The 16,749-nt window shown below is 37.4% G+C and overlaps 1 protein-coding gene across 3 annotated transcripts in view; it reads right to left on the bottom strand.

The window, feature by feature from the left end:
- Positions 1 to 299: 299 nt before the first annotated feature.
- MDGA2 (MAM domain containing glycosylphosphatidylinositol anchor 2) overlaps positions 300 to 16,749 on the bottom strand; it is a 648,696-nt gene continuing 632,246 nt past the window's right edge. For 2 of the 3 annotated variants that reach the window (XM_075614384.1, XM_075614382.1), the window contains exons 13-17: positions 15,902 to 16,057; positions 14,965 to 15,123; positions 8,996 to 9,126; positions 3,569 to 3,674; positions 301 to 2,094 (exon numbers count right to left, since the gene is read on the bottom strand). In XM_075614384.1, the coding sequence (XP_075470499.1) occupies positions 2,006 to 2,094; positions 3,569 to 3,674; positions 8,996 to 9,126; positions 14,965 to 15,123; positions 15,902 to 16,057 (641 nt within the window). In that variant the 3' untranslated portion in view covers positions 301 to 2,005. Of the gene's footprint in view, positions 2,095 to 3,568; positions 3,675 to 8,995; positions 9,127 to 14,964; positions 15,124 to 15,901; positions 16,058 to 16,749 lie in introns of all 3 variants that reach the window. The other variant, XM_075614385.1, reaches the window with a different exon arrangement.

Consider the following 16,749-nt stretch of genomic DNA (forward strand, 5'->3'; position numbering starts at 1 on the left):
CTGCTGCAAGCTGACTGAAGAATAAAGATTATTCTGGGCTGGAAGAGGTCTTCTGGCAACAGAAAGTCATACAGCATTGCCCCACTTCGTAAATATGGGCCTACATGTTACAAAAATGACTAATTCCTAAAGAATCAAATTTGTATTAACTCTGACAACTGTAAGACGAAACCATAATAGTTGTCCGTTTCCCAAGAAAAAAAAGCACATTTGCTATTTTGATTAGATAAGAATTCAATATTAAACAGCATTTTGAGACAAAAATAACAAATAGACCACTTATCATACCTTACCTGGAAAGAGGTTTTATTGAACATAACTGTAAAAGTATCTTTTTTTTTTTCAGTTGAATGACTGATTCTGCACAAACATTTCTACAGAATAAAAAAAAAAAAAATATCACCACTTCTTCTTGTGCTTTGTTTCTTCAAATCAATATCCACAATGTTATAGACTTTTTCTTTTATTTGTAGCCCAATTACTTGCATAACATTTTTGTAACCATAAGATGTTTTAGAGAACATAAAAGAATATTCTTCTGTAGATAAAAGTATTTTTTTTTTAAATGAAGTTAAATGCTTAAATAATTTAAAGAAATAAAGGTATTCAATAATATATTTTTCTTTTATAGCCAACAGTATAAGGGACATGTACAATGCATTGAAAAAAGTGGCTGGTTACGGTATGGTATTTAATCAGGTAGCTCAGTCATTTTTACAGGTTTTTTTGTAAAATTGTTCTCTTTTCAAACTTGCCGAAATAATAAAATAACATGTCACAATCTGTGCAGTGTCTGATTAGTAGGCAGAGGCATAAAACCCTCACATTTTAAATGCAGCCTATCTCACAGGCCCAGTGTTGCTGTAGAGACCCTATGCACCATGGTCTCTGACACTCATAACATCGTCTTCTTAAGATCACGCTGATTTCATTCCCAATGTAGATAAGAGTACGAAATCACTTTTCCATTTCACAAAAACAGTCTGAAAGTTCTCCGACGACTTTTTAAACAACTTGTGTCATTTCGGTAATCTGAAAAGGTGCTTCTTCCAATTTTCAGGTTAAGATATAAGATATTGTCAAACAGATAATAAGCTAGAAGGCCATGGCTGTTTAAAAAGGTGTAACAACGAAAAACGTGTTCAGAGAGCTTATGCAGAAACATTGGATCATCGTCTTCCAATAGCAGATTTCTTATCTGGCCGGTGGTTTGTACGCTAGGGTTGTAGTTTGCTTATAAAACTGTTTTTTTTTCCCCTCCCCACAAACAACTCACAGCAGTGCAAGCTTCTTTATTTAACATTTTCAGGCTTGTTTAATTGAAGGCACTTGGTTTCCTGGCAATTTATAAAAGGTGGTGGTTTGGTTTCTTTATTAAAACTGATGACTTGGTCTGGGTGCCCCCAAGCAAAATCCCCAAAAAGGTGATGTACTTCTAGCTTGTAAGAATGGACAGCGTTTCCCGGAGACAACTACATGCAAAAAGATATAGCATACCATTAATGAGCAAAGCTATGATAAAATGAAACATCTTCTAAGCAGGTTTGTATTTGGAATATTTCCTATGAATGGTGGCAGGGGCTTACTTTTATGTATTCCGTACTAAAAACCTTCTTGGATTGAAAACAAATGCCAGATCTTCCTGTACCCTGTTTACTGTGAGGTTTAGGTTGGCAGGCCATTAGGTGTCCATGGTGACAAGCAAACTATTCATTTTTAAACAAAACCAGCCATGACTTTGTGCTTTGACAAGGATTTTCAGAACTCCCTTTTTTAAGAGATTAATCAGATAATATTGTATTCATTTTAGCCACAGAAGCACTTGCAGGTCTCTTCATTTTGCAGGCCATGTGTGGTTTGTAATAATTTATATTCCGTATTCCATTAATTCCCAGTGCTTTAGTGGAGGAATCTTTGGTAGTTTGTTTTTCAGATGTCCGTTTACAAAGACTCTTTCTTCAGACCAGTGCCTAGTGAATCTTTTGTAGCCTCTGCCAGGATATGGTCACCTTTGATGACTTAAAACCGAGAGGAAAAGGAGAACTGGATACAGCCATATATGTACTAATGTCCCAATAACACCAGACGGTGGAGCTAAAAGAAAGAGAAATAAACCGTGAAGCACACAACGTACAGTAATGTAACATTATAACACCATGGACATAAATGCAGGGTAATTATTAGAGCAAAACAGAATGCAGAATTCTCGGAGTTCATTGTGATCCAAATTGGGGGAGGCTCATTTTGGTACCAGCTGCAGTTGACCACAAAGGGTATTGGATAGTGCAGGGACGGCCAACTCCAGTCCTCAAGGGCCACCAACAGGTCATGTTTTTAGGATATCCCTGCTTCAGCACTGGTGGCTCAATCAGTAACGACTTATGCCCACCAACAGTTTTCGTTGACTGAGTCACTGATTGAGCCACCTGTGCTGAAGCAGGGATATCCAGAAAACCTAACCTCTTGGTGGCCCTTGAGGACTGGACTTAGCCACCCCTGGGGATTTCAAACTTGCCGTCCTGGAAGTTGATAACTAGACATACTGTTCTTTTCCAGTTCTGTGGCTACACCAGGGTTAGAGATGTGCAAAACTGTCCAAAATGCATTCGTAAATTTATAAGAGTTTTCCCCCAAATTCGTTTAGCTGAGAAACGTTTTGCCAAGCCACAAAGGACTCATAATGTTGCCAAATTAGTTAGTTAGTCTGTACTGCAGAAGATAACATATTATATCAAACAAAGTGAATAAGGCTGTTTGATTAATGAATGCTTCTTTAAATTGGTAAAAAAATAAAATAAAGTGAAAAACATTCAGGCAGGGAAGACCTTGTCCGATATGTTTGACTTTAATGTATAATATGGGAATGAGCTAAGAATACTTCAGTGATTCTAAACAATTGAGGCAGAATTAAATGGGATTCTTCTAAAATACACAATATACTGTAAGTCTCTGTAAAAAAAGATTTCATATAATTATGTAGTATACCATTAAAACGGAAAAGAAAAACTCTACTTTGTAAGAGAAAAATGTTTTTGACCCATGCAAATAGAACTAAGGTTTTACGTGCTAGAGATGAATACATATACCAAGGCAGACATGTGCTTCTGTATGTAGTGAAAACATATTAGTTTCAAATAATCCACTTTATTATCAACATGCCTATTTTAATGTATTCCTATTGTTGTGTTCATTCAGGCTCTAACAATATTAATAGTAAAAAAGCTAGTACACATTTACAGAAATAGTATTTTAAATAATACTGAGTTGGCCATAGAGAAAACAAGATTTGATTGTCAGTTCATGAGCAGCTAATACCATAAATGTGTGTTCTGATTATTTTAATTCACTTGATCAAGTAAAACGTGTCTACATGTATTTTTCTTACCAATTAAACACACTTGTCAAATATTATATGTTATTTTTTTAAGTAATTTTGATGCTTAATAGATCATTATTATCCTACTGTACATACTGTATCACATGTTAGCATTTGCTGGGATTTCATGTAATGTTTACCAGTACTTCACCTGTACCAATTGTATGCACCAAAATAAATCTAGCTACGTACTCGTAGCGGGCTGATCTGCTTTCATACATTCTCCCTCCACGATGGATATGTCGTCTATGGCAATGTCTCCTTCAATGCCAGGACCTCGAACCCCTTCAAAAATTAACTGCAATAGAATGGAAAAGGTTTTTGTAAGTTAAATCCACACTAAATCATTATAGAAAGAAATATTAATGCATTAAAATTAATGAATAGGATCAAGTTTACAATACGGGACTAAAAAGCAACAGTGCCTCTTGTATACTTGTAAGAAAGAGACATTTACATTATTACAATTAAGTAAGACAAGTGTTCACAAATAGCTTTTGAATGTTTCACTGTAAATGTTTGTAAATAGTCTAAAATTCTACTAGCCATATTGGTTTTGGAGAAGTGTAGATTCACCATAAGTTGTGTTACCTTCTAATGGACCAACACGACAGTTATTTTTGTTATAAATTTAGTGTATACAGACGTTTGGAAACCACTCATGCCACAACCTGATGTTTACACACGAGTGCTCGTTAACAAGGGATCCATGATGCATTGAACACTGTTATTATGCCCAAAAGGTAATTCTGCATGCACAGAGAATGAATAGACAACTCTGCTGATTTAATGATAACATGCACTGCAATAGAATCATGCAGCTAACACCTGGGGCCCACAACATTAACGAAATACAAGGGAATGTAAAATTGAGCATGGAATTAAACACGAAGAGGCATCATTTCACACTGCAATGACAATGACTCTGTTCAGAAGTGTATTTATGCAATAAAATAGCAACATTTTGTCTTCTTATTTCAGGCAAAATGCTTTAACATTCCCTCCATACAATAGCAGAAATCCCAGATACTGATCTAAGCCTTCTGCTGCATGAGACATTACCACCTTTTTCAGCAAGAGATCCATGCTGCTTTATCACTGTAGGAGTTAGTTTTTTTTAAAGGTTTTCATATTCCCCTAAATATGAAATAATAGACTGTATTGGTATACAAGCCGTAAAAATCAGATTTGCATGGTTTAATATTTTATTAACCATTTTGTCTCTAACTTATGGTGATGATGTGTTGACAAGTCTCACAAGTCTTAAAAGGCCTAAAAATGTAAAAGAGTGGAAAAATATTTACTAGACAAAGACGAGGATTCATTAAACCGCGATGCAGGGTATCCCACCTTGATCCGGCGTTAAATGACAGTCAAGTAAATAGTGATTTACACTGAATCGCAGTGTGATACCCCACATTGCGGCTTAATTAATCTTAACACTCAGAGTAACAAAATCCAATTAATGCAATTACAAGAATGGCTAACACACATTTAACTATTAGGAAAGTGATGTGGACGTAGATTTAATTATGAAGTGGCAAATTACATGTTTGGAAACATACTGATTACATTTGTTTCCTCTCTAGATACTCGCAAACGAAACGTTGCACAGTGTCTGTATTGCATCATTCACTTTGCGTTATCTACCTCCCAAAGGGGGTTATGCTCAGAGTGTGTTAGTGCCAATCGGGCTCTAATGCACACTAACTCCCATTCAGTGGAATTGGAGTTTCCATGTGTTAGTGTCTTATTTGCAACAACACACTTTAGACCAGGGGTGGCCAACACATCAGTATTTTAGGATACCCCTGCTTCAGCACAATCAGTGACTCAGTCAACAACAACTGTTGGTGAGCATTGAGGACTGGAATTAACCACCCCTGCTTTAGACCACAATCACCTAAGAGCCAGAGGGGCCAGCAAAACGTAACACACAGAACTAGTATTACCAGCTGTACTAAACTGTAAGGCACCTTACTGTATACTGTAGATTAGTCACATGAATGGACCATTCTGTGTCTTACAGCTTCAAACTGAAAAACTAAATACTGTATGGTCCGTAGTGTTACTTGTGCCTCTAGCATCAAAGGGTTTGAATAATGTTGTCTATATAATGCATATTCTGTTATGACCCTATGTGAACACATTATTTTGATGGGTATCTGATACATTGTGTTATGTGAAAGATTTTTTTTTACTAACGCCGCTGGCAAGGAAACTGTTGTGTGCTATATTTATTTTGTCCCTCCAGGGCAATTAATTGCCACCTGCAGAATGATCATTAGGTTTCTTCTGCGGGTTACAACACTATGGTTTCTACGGATTTCTAGACGTACATTATTTAAGAAGTAAATCTCAGTGTGTCAAATGCCCTGATCAAAATGTTTTTTTTTTTGGGGTCATAATTTCTAAAATCTAAAAACAAACAAATCAATGCTTGAAACAAGTCATGCATTCTCCCTTCTGTGTGTATTAGTCTTTTACTTCAAACCTTAGGGAAGATTTTTTTTTAGAGAGGTCTATGTGTGTTGGATGCGTTACATGTTGTTTCCCAGAACAAAGGATAATCACTTCCAGCAAGCTAACCAGGCGTGCTGGCCTGCCAGCTCTTTAAAGCCAGGGGGGAACATATTTACATGTTTTATGTATGATGATGATTAACAAGTCAGTGATGAAAGAGCTTTCAGAACCTCGGTAAATGCATTCAGGCAAACAACACTACTTCCGGATTGGCAAATATTTTCATAGATTTAAGCTACTCGCGGTTTTACAAACATGATGAGTGTGAAGTTTACATTGATTTCTCCTACTTGTTGTATGTAGTTTTATTAAACCAGCATTGCATGCGCTTTTTGCTTTTCTTACTGTTTTTTTTTTTAACAGAGGATTGAAGCAAGGGGGTCTCCGGGGCTGAACCCCATTAATTTCAGCTACGGAACCCCTGATTCATGAGATACAGACCTCCTAAGGGGCTACTTTGACAGTATCTCTGCAAAGTCAAAGCTCCTGCATCACGCGACCTAATAGGAAGCCAAAGCTGATGACGTCACAGCTTCTTATTGGCCCGCAAAGTGTGGGGGCTTTAAAACTCCGCCATTACATGAACCCTGTTAGCCGAGCGGGGGAGCTACCAGCACACCTACAGTGGTAAGTATCTTCAGAAGCAAAAGGACCCCGGAGCTGAAATGAATGGGGTATCAAAATATTGCATTTAGCAGCAAATTACCCTAAAAAAATATTAGCGTTTTTTTCTTTCCTTACACAGACGGTCCCATGGAAAATAACCTCTTTGTGAACATGGACAGCTTGGAAGGGAGAGCGGGGATGAATGATTGAAACTCTTCAATACAGTATAATAGGGTTTCAACAAGGTACAAGAGGGAATCATATTCCAGAGAAAGAGAGGTCATGCTCTGACGCCGGAGTAGGTGGGCTCAATAAACATGTGAGAAAGTCCTGCACTTCTTCAGGGCTCGGGGGAAGGATTCATGGAGAAACCTTCCAACACGTGGTAAAGGTTAATATACTGTAGTGACGGTATAAAAAAAATGCTTGTGATACACACATGGCTATCTTAAATATACAAAAAAGCCCAGGATCTAGTAGGGTCTGAGCTTTTACGGAAGATAGGAAAATGGGCAGACAAAGTGAGCCGGGGATTCTTATCTTCTGTCCAATTCTATGTTTTTCAAAGTTTGTTTTCTTATTCCCGGGAGATATATTGCTTCTTTGTTCGGGTTCATTGACTCGCTGTTAGGATGACAGCCTTTTTAGTTTATTGGAATGGTACATGGATGGAACCCCTCACATACCTTGTCAGGGAGCTAATATACTTTTATTGTGTGTGTTGTTTTGTTATGTCTTACTTTTATATAAGTACGGTGCAGTATATTGCTAATATATTCTGGGCAAGCATCTTGAAGTTTAAATAAATATATATATATGTGTGTGTGTGTATACATAAGTATATATACATATCTCAAAAATATTCACATTATTTAGTCAAAAACAGGAAAATTGTGGAGAATGTCACACTTAAATATGATCAAATGAAAGAAAGATAAGGGAATTAATAACTGAAACTCAACTTTTTTTAAATGTATGCAGTTGCACAACCTGTTTTGTTCCAATAGATTGTAAGCTCTCCAAGACAGGGATTTCCCAACTTTCTGCACTTATTGTATTTTTGTAATTCACAGTACTGTATTGTATCTTTGTAAAGCTCTGAGTACACTATGGGTTTTATATAAATAAAGACATACCCACATCCCACATACTGGTACTAATGTGACACACACACACACACACACACACACACTATACATTTACAGTAATTCCTTTGTGCTAGCAGAATAAGATGGCTCGTCATATTATATAAATGTTGATGCTAAAACTCTCATTCAAGGGGATTAAACCATATAACACTCTGTGTGATACAACTACATCAGACTTTTAAATGAAAAATAAATCATTTTATTGGATACATCCCATTGCAGCTTCGTTGTGCTAAGACTCAGTTGGACATCACCAGCTTCCCTGATTAGTTTTGAAGCCCATTATCACATCCTCATATGAAATCCAATGGTCTTCATTTGTCTTTTATGATGGTGTTTAAATGTTAAGCTCATTGAGGTAGGGGGGCGATTGGAATATATTATTTCATATATGTGAAATTCGTGAAAATCATGCCATTTGTAATATATTCAAATTTGTGATGTTTTCACATTATATCCTAAGTACTGTATTTTGCCAGGAACACATAAGAAAAGTATATTTATATTACCTTTACCTCACTGGCATACACATAAATTGGTAGAATACTAAATGTTCTATGCTATTATAAAGGGGTGTTCACAGTGTTGCATGTCTCCAGTGAGTACAAAATGCTACATAATTCCAATTTAGATAATATTATACTAAACTATTTAGCTAACAAAAATACATTTAGAGCACGATAGCTGAACTGGTCATATGTACTAGTGAGTTTCTGTTCATATTTCTCCTTTTTAGAGCAAATATGTTCACTTTTGAAAATTATATTTATTAGATGTTCATTTATGCAGACAATGCACCTCTCCTGAAAGAAATCATAGATCACAACGCAGGACATAGTATGTTAAAGAAATACTCTTCCACTTTGTGTTAAAAGTAGAGATGAGCAAACCCGTCCTAATCCGTTTCCTGAAATTTCACGGGTTTTTTAGACCAAATCCCGCCCTCCCCCCCACCAAAATATTTCTGTGGAATGGGTACTAAAAAAGCCATTGGATACAAACCAGGTGGATTTGTAAGAATACGAACTCTCCCCTTTAATGAATGTGGATTTTTAACTATCCGACCACGTATTAATAATCTGCCACGAGGATTGTCAGTGATCGAAAAGGACAGAACGTCCTTTTTGAGACTGATCCGCGGAAATCCACGAACCAAAAGATCTGGACGATCCGAGGCGGATCCAAATCTGGAAAAAATATTTTCGCCCGTCTCTAGTTGAAAGCGAGCTGGCTTTTTCCTTCCCATTCAGCAAACATTTCAATAGATTCCCCCAAGGAAAACATTTAATTGAACAGCATTTGTAACAGTATGCCCAAATAACAAAATCCAACATGTTCATACCTGAAAGGAAGCGGTTGGGTGCATATTTATGCGGGCCTGGTTCCATTGTTCTCCTTTATTTCCACTTGCCGACCATAATGGAATTTCTGTGTTAGTTTGTCCTTTTAAGCGGAGGGATATATTTAAAGCCCCTAGGAAAAGTGTAAACATTGTGTTATAGTTACTTTTCTTTCCGTAATGAAGGAGTCATGTCTTTGAAGCAGTGGATCTGATTCCCAGCAGGTACAATAACACTTGCTACATCTGACCGAGGACAATATGCAGTCGGCCAACTCACATTATGACAAAACAAGAGTAAACATTTGGTAGCCACTGTATAAATTAGGTGTTTTTTCCTGCTATTTTAAGATTGCAGGTGGCTTTGCTTTGTAAGAACAGTAATGAGCAGCTCTAGCCATCATTACATGTTCTACTGTGCATGTCTAGTAAACTGATGAAAAGGTGTAATATATAAAAAGTTGATTTATGCAAAAATACACTATCCAACAAGATGATTTGACCTGTTCTGTAAATACAAAGATCTGTCATCGTTTTTCTGCCTATAACATGTCCGCTCAGCGGCTATAGTATGTCTGATTACATATAAACGCAACTCCTTTTGTAAAATGCCTGTGCAGTAAACATGGCCTTTCTGTATTTCTCTAAAGACTCTCGACATCTTGCCTTACCGAATAAGGTTATATGGAAGATTAGAATGACGGCTCCTATTCAGCTAGGATCAAGTGGCATTGTGAAGGAGAAAATTACAAGCATCAGACTGTAGTACTGTACATGTCAAGAGGTTAATCTGATCACTTAAATGACACAGCTTGTCCAGATTGTTTTGTATTGATAAAAATGGTTAAAGGTTTCTTTCCTCATAGAACATGTCTGATACACTTGGAAGGACCAACGGAAACTGCTTTCAATTGGGGATGAAAACCCTAACATGTTCTAGGGTTCTGCTCTTTTACAAATATTTGTTGTTTCAGAATACAATTGTGACACTTGACAAATCAATGATATGGTTGAAGTCTATGGGGCAGATGTACAGTACTAAGGGATGCAAATACTGTAGCTTTTTTGCAGTAAAATTGAAGCATGGAAATCTCAAATGTAATTGTGCTTAGGTGCATAGTTATTCTTTGAAAGGAAGTTCGACACATGTGTGAACATGTTGTGTTGAATATCCAATTGATACACACATTTGTTTTCCATTTACATTGTATTTTTAGTCAATATAAATTATTAGTGTAATATACTTTTGAATAGCCGTACTGTGAAAATAATACATTTTGTTCACTTATATAATAAAATATCTGTGGTCATCTAATAAATGTGTGGTTTATACATAGCATTAGCTATCTCAGCGCTAACTATATAAACATACTGTACGTTTTAGGGTTTATGCTATGGTTTAATGTGGCGGATAATTTTGATGAACATTCTACTCATTTTTTGCAGCACAGATAATTTGGGTTGAAATACATGTCATTTACATCTCTACGCTTGGTTTCCTGTAATTTCGTATTGACAACGAAAAGTAAATAAATAATTATAGACAACATGTAGTGGCTTCCCTTCGGCAAGACATATATTTCAGTTACTGATAACTTCAAAGTGAAACAGGAAAAAAATATTAAATCCCAGTGAATGGTAATAAACTATATGGCATTAATGGGGATCCAAAGTATTTAAAAGTACCATGTCAGATTGGATAACAGGAAGAAGAGGGGTAGGACACAAATGCCCCGTCTTACTACACAATGTGAAGCTTACCCTTACAGTAGGCTTGTTCTATTAAATGAGCATTAAGGGGAACCCAGATTAATTACCGTTAATTATATATGGGCCAAAGTAGGTAAGGGTTATGTACTGTAACGAAAGGTCCATTATATGAAAAGCAGACAGGCACGGCTATATTGTATCTTTTATTAGCTAAAATGGTCGCTTCTATTTAGAGTATATATGCTTGAGTTAGAAGAGATATTTTGGAAGAGTTAGAAGAGACCCTTGAAAAACTTCAAGTGGAGTGGTGTTGTTTCCATGGTGTTATCTGCAATAATATAATTGTCTGTGACCCGTCACAAAGCAACCTAAAGACCACAACACCCAAGAATGAACCTTAACCTACCAGTGAGAAGTTCTGTCATTTATAATACCCGGTACAAATGTTGAAAATGCTATGTTAGTAAACTAAAAGATAACCAAAAGTCTGAATCATTGGACATCAATAGACAATCAGGAACAAACATATTGACAAAGCCATTAATTGAATTTAAACCTCTGTTTCACCGATATAGGTGTGAAGCAATTGATCAAGCAGAAAGATGGAAAATAATTGATCACCTGTTGCAGCAAGATACAGGATGGATATTCAGGCTGTAAACAGTACAAGCCGTTGCTGTTCTGAACGCAACATGGCACAAACATGTGATGCTCTCCCTACCTATGTCTGCCCAGTGTGACTTCCTCTACTGTAATATTTTCTACTGTTGGGCTATGACTATCACAGCATGTTTTCAAATAAAGGTGCTTTTTAAGCTTAATCACTTTCTCTGAACATCAACAAGTACTTCACTGCAATCTCTGACAAGTTTTTGAGTTTTACACCCATTTCTTTTTCTTATATGATGACAAGACAAAAGTGTTTATTGTTTCAAAAAAAAAAAAAAAACCCCAAAACGTTCAAGCCTTTTGAACATACATTTCCACTGCTGTTCCTATGGGGATGACCTAACTTCCCCAAAGAGGCTAATTCTAGAAAAGCTGTGTACAGAATATCCTGTACAGACTATACCAAAAAGGTTTTCTGTACTCTCGGGGGAAGCCTCTTATACAACTAAAGATCTTACAAGAATGGGAAATATGCAGTAAATAAACATTTATTTATACGATTTCCATGCTTGCACAAATATTACCTTTCATACAAGTTTTTTAGCACATACAGTAAAGGTTTGACACATTACATTCTCCAGAATATAGTTAGTGCTATAGTACTTTTATTCTGACCCTGATGACGACCCTTAGGCCAATATGAGCCAAACGATTGGTTGGACAATCAATATACAATATAATCAATACATCGCAAGAATCTGTTTTTATTACAACTATTCTGGAGTGCCTGGGAATTACTCTCCTTAACCAGATTATAGATAGGATAAAAGGTATTTTATGTAGAACAAATATGGATTTTTGTACTTATTTTAACATACTGTAGTCTTTATTTATCAGGACAGCATTGTAACAACGTAGTACATCTCATAAAAAAACATGGACATTGTTTTAATGCTATTAACAGAGAAGGAAGAGGGGTTAACAGGGTAACCAAAAGAAACCTATGTGCACTCAATATAAACATTAAAGGGCTAAGAAGTATTCAATCCTAGGGAATGATCCCTATATAGCCACTCACTAATATAAATAAAATCCTTAATTTAACATATATACAAAAAGACAACGTGTCTTGGATAAAAATAACAGGGAGTAATTGCAAGAGTGGAGGTGACCTATACATCTATATCTGACAGAAGGTCTGTCCAATCCTTTATAAAGTAGCGGAGGACATGGGACAGGGAGGGTAAATCACCAAATATCATGTGTATACCCAACAAAACCTCAAGACTCAAAAGCACACCTCTCAGGGTATATACAGTCACTTAATAGTGACTGTGTACATTGAGTCCCTGGGAGTCACCTTGATACACTTCTCAGTGTTATAGTTGGCTAATACACATATTGTATGTATGCAAAAGAACAGCTAGTGACCTAATTGTTATAGCTGTAACACGAAACCTCATTATATTACTTAGACATTTGTCTGTGAGGGATAATATCACAAAGCTCACTCTCATACCACTGCATACTGTACGTTTTAGAGCCAACACTGATAGAAGATGATGTGAGGGGTTAGTGTTTCACAATACTCCCCTCGTAAGTGTATATAGTATATAGCAGTCGCATACAGGAATAGGTATGTAGGCAGATATGTAAGCCACTAGCATGTAATTCCAGATGGATACAACCTTGTATGACTGCGGTGCTCCGATGCATTCCTTCTCACGACTCCACACATGTGCTCCCTGATACGTCACCACTGTGACGTCACTAAAAACCGACGTACGTTTCGCGCCCGCAAGGCGCTTTGTCAAGGTGTAAGGAGTGGTATCCAGCCACTCCTGTAGCATCTTATCTGTGTGGCTGGGTGTGTATTCACATGATCCAGCCAATCACAGCGAAGATGGGCGGCACAGACCTCACAGTGTGACTCACGCATATATATCTTTGGTATTAACCTATTGTGAGCCTGTGATGGTCTGTGTCTTTGTAATAATACTTTTATGTTAATCCCTTTTCTTTTGTGTGTTTGCATTTTCAGGATCCATTAGTATCCTTGTGATACCACATTATATAAGACAGAAGTAATTTGCCACTTAATTAGGGTGAGTACCTGCAAGCATGTACTACACAAGGATAGATTAGTATACTGGCATATTAAAGTGATAACACTTGATCTATATAGTGGCACATTACTCCACTCTTGCAATTATTCCCTGTTATTTTTATCCAAGACACGTTGTCTTTTTGTATATATGTTAAATAAAGGATTTTATTTATATTAGTGAGTGGCTATATAGGGATCATTCCCTAGGATTGAATACTTCCTAGCCCTTTAATGTTTATAGTGAGTGCACGTAGGTTTCTTTTGGTTACCCTGTTAACCCCTCTTCCTTTGTATCAATATTACTCCCGTATGCACCCTATACATGTATATCTCTTATACACTTTAGGAGAGCGGCAGTACTGTACTTCACATGTTTTTGTATTAAGAGAGAAGTAAAGTATTCTGTGTGTTTTTTAATTAATAAAGTGAGACACTGTACATGATGGTTTTAGATCTTGAAATAAATATATGTTTTATAGCAAGATTTTAAAATACAGTTTGTTAGTTGCAAAACTTCTCAGACAACTAGCAGTAAAAATAACAATAGTAACTGAAATATACCGTACATTATTTAGACTATTGTTCAACCTTTGCAGTGCCCCAATGACATACTTGGCAAGGCATGGGTCCCGGCACACCAGGGGCCCTTTGGATGTACAAAGTACATTATGAGCACCTGCTGCTTTTCTAGGGGCAGATCGGGCTGACCGCTCTGATGGAGCCCGCTCCACATCCATTACCGGCATGCAGGGCTTGAACGCATCATGTTCTCCCCAGGTTAGATATGTTACGGGACCAACATGATCACCGGGGTCACCAAAAAAAAACCATATCGTCCCCAGCTTTTCTATTGGCTGCCGGAGTAAGCCTTGACCCCAATGGCCATACTGTTTCCCCAGTTTTCCTGGTGGAACTCCAGTACATATCCTGGGCTTGCTGACGGGTTTCCCAGAACCACTGATGAGCTCTGGGGGACAGGTAAGATATATATTTATTACCGGTATATTTAAACCTGGGTTTGCTGCTTTAAAACAGCAGTCCAATTTGCCGTTTTTATTATTTTCTTTTTTTCCCCCTTTACTATGTGCATCAATAGAATCCACACAATGATGAGTCATTAGCTAAGTTAACGATCGATCTGTTCTCCTGTGATCGATCGGCGAAGATTCGGTTCGGGGGTTCACTAAATTGCTATCTGTGCAGCAGAAGAGGACCAAATATGCAATGTTCTGTGGGGATGATCATGTGACCAGACAGTCACTAGATACAATTGGTGCACTGCTAGAGAGAGGACAGGGCTCAAAAAAGGGTGTGCCAGAGCCTGTTTCAGAATAGGATGCGACTTTGTAAATGGTTGCTATAGAAACAAAAAATGCTTATTACATTATAATACAATAAAAATGTCATTTAGAGTTGATTTAAAAAAATAAAATGCCACAAGTATTTTCTCATAGTACAGAACTGATTTATAAAAAAAAACCTGTAGGATATTGCTTGGTCTGCAGCTTTAAAATCCACGTATATTTTAGCCATAACTGTAGCTTACCTATATGCCTTCCATACATGTGATAGAAGAAACTAAAGCAATATGCAGAGTTGCTAGAGCCATATGGATTTTTCGGCGCTATGTTGAAAACAGGACTAAGTAGTTTGGCCTTCTCTCCTTCCAGCCGTGGACGAGATGTTTCTATATACATGTAGAAACCTAAAAAAAACATATATGTGTATTTACATGGATCATCATTTTAAAGTTAAAAGAACAGGTATTTTCAAAGTATTGCCATTCTAGAAATTGTGAATTATTTTGTCTTTTAAGTTCTGAAAAGGTTAAAAATCACGAAACTGAATGTAGATTAATGATGAAAATAGGTTTATAAAAAAAACGCGGCATGCTTTACTTTAGAGTTGTATGGTATTTGCTAAAAACATTTTTAAATCCCCTTTTGACATTCTTTGAAAGCTGTCTACAGTGAATCTGACCTATCTTTGTGTTTGTTGTAGCGATTCAATATCTGCTCATACAGTATGTTTCAAGTTTTAAGGCAGGGGTGCACATATTTTTTGCCTTGCGTCCCCTTCCTGCTGAAGAGTCAAATGACGCAGCGGGATCATGTGACGTCACACCGCGTGACCCCACGGCGTCATTTGATGCCACGCTGCCATGGCGACGCAGCATGGTAAGTGAAGTTGCAGAGGCCTCAAGCGGTCCCCCGGCATTTAATTTAAATTAATAATATATATAAAACAAATTTCCATTACAATTTATAAGAATTTCTTTGCTGTCAAATGCTGAGATTGTCATAATCCCTTTTTAGGCTGTCATTGCAACTTCTGTTGCACACATCGAAAGCATAGCAGTATCAGTGTGTCAGTGTGTCAGTGTGTCAGTGTGTCAAATGGACCTTGTCTGATTTCAGTTTCTACAGTATTCTATCTAATACATATAATGATTCTGAAATATAAATTTCAAGGATGCACTTTACCATGTTTTGAACCGCTGGCATCTGTAGTGGGTCCTGTGTTCGGAGTATACCTTGTGTCCCTTGTGGTTGCACTTTGCTTTGTCCAGTCAAAGATATCTGTCTCATCTTGAGTGAACAAGCAGATGTTACCATCTTCAAATCCACAGTGAAATTCCCCTGCCAAAACAATAATTACATGTAGTTGGAATTCTGTAGGACAAATGTAGCAAATACACCACACAATGTGAAAGTCAATGCTATATGGTCAACAAAAAATGTGATCATTTTTGCATTTAATTAATAGGCTAATGCAGGGGTGTGCAAACTGGGGGGGTGCAAGATTTTCGGGGGGCGCGGGGCGGCGCTTACAGAGGCCAACGCTCTTCTCCAAAGTATTTAAATCAAATGCCGGTAGACCACACCAGGCCTCTGTAAGTTCCCTTACCTTGTCTCCGACGGCTTCGGGCGCCGCACTGCCATGGAAATGCGGAACCATGGTCACGTGACCTCGCATTGACATGGCAACGCGATGTCACATGACCCCGTGGCGTCATTTGATGCCAGAGACAAGGTAAAGGAGCGGGGTGGCACGAGAAGGGGGGTAGAGCAGGCAGGGGGGTGCAGCAGAATAAGTTTGCGAACCATTGGGCTAATGTACAGTAGGTGAGAACAAGCTATCCCCTCTCTTAACTTAGAACTAAAGATGTACGCAACTCCAGTATCTAAAATGCAGTCGCAAAAAGAGAGCTATTTAAGAGCCACCAAATGAATGAAGGGGTTGGATAATCTGATTTATGAAACGATGCTAGTTAAACTAGATTTGTTTACATTTGAAAAGAGGCGTCTAAGAGGAGAGATGATAACTATAT

The sequence above is a fragment of the Ascaphus truei genome, chromosome 9 (assembly GCF_040206685.1).
Source record: "Ascaphus truei isolate aAscTru1 chromosome 9, aAscTru1.hap1, whole genome shotgun sequence".
NCBI classification, from domain to species: domain Eukaryota; kingdom Metazoa; phylum Chordata; class Amphibia; order Anura; family Ascaphidae; genus Ascaphus; species Ascaphus truei.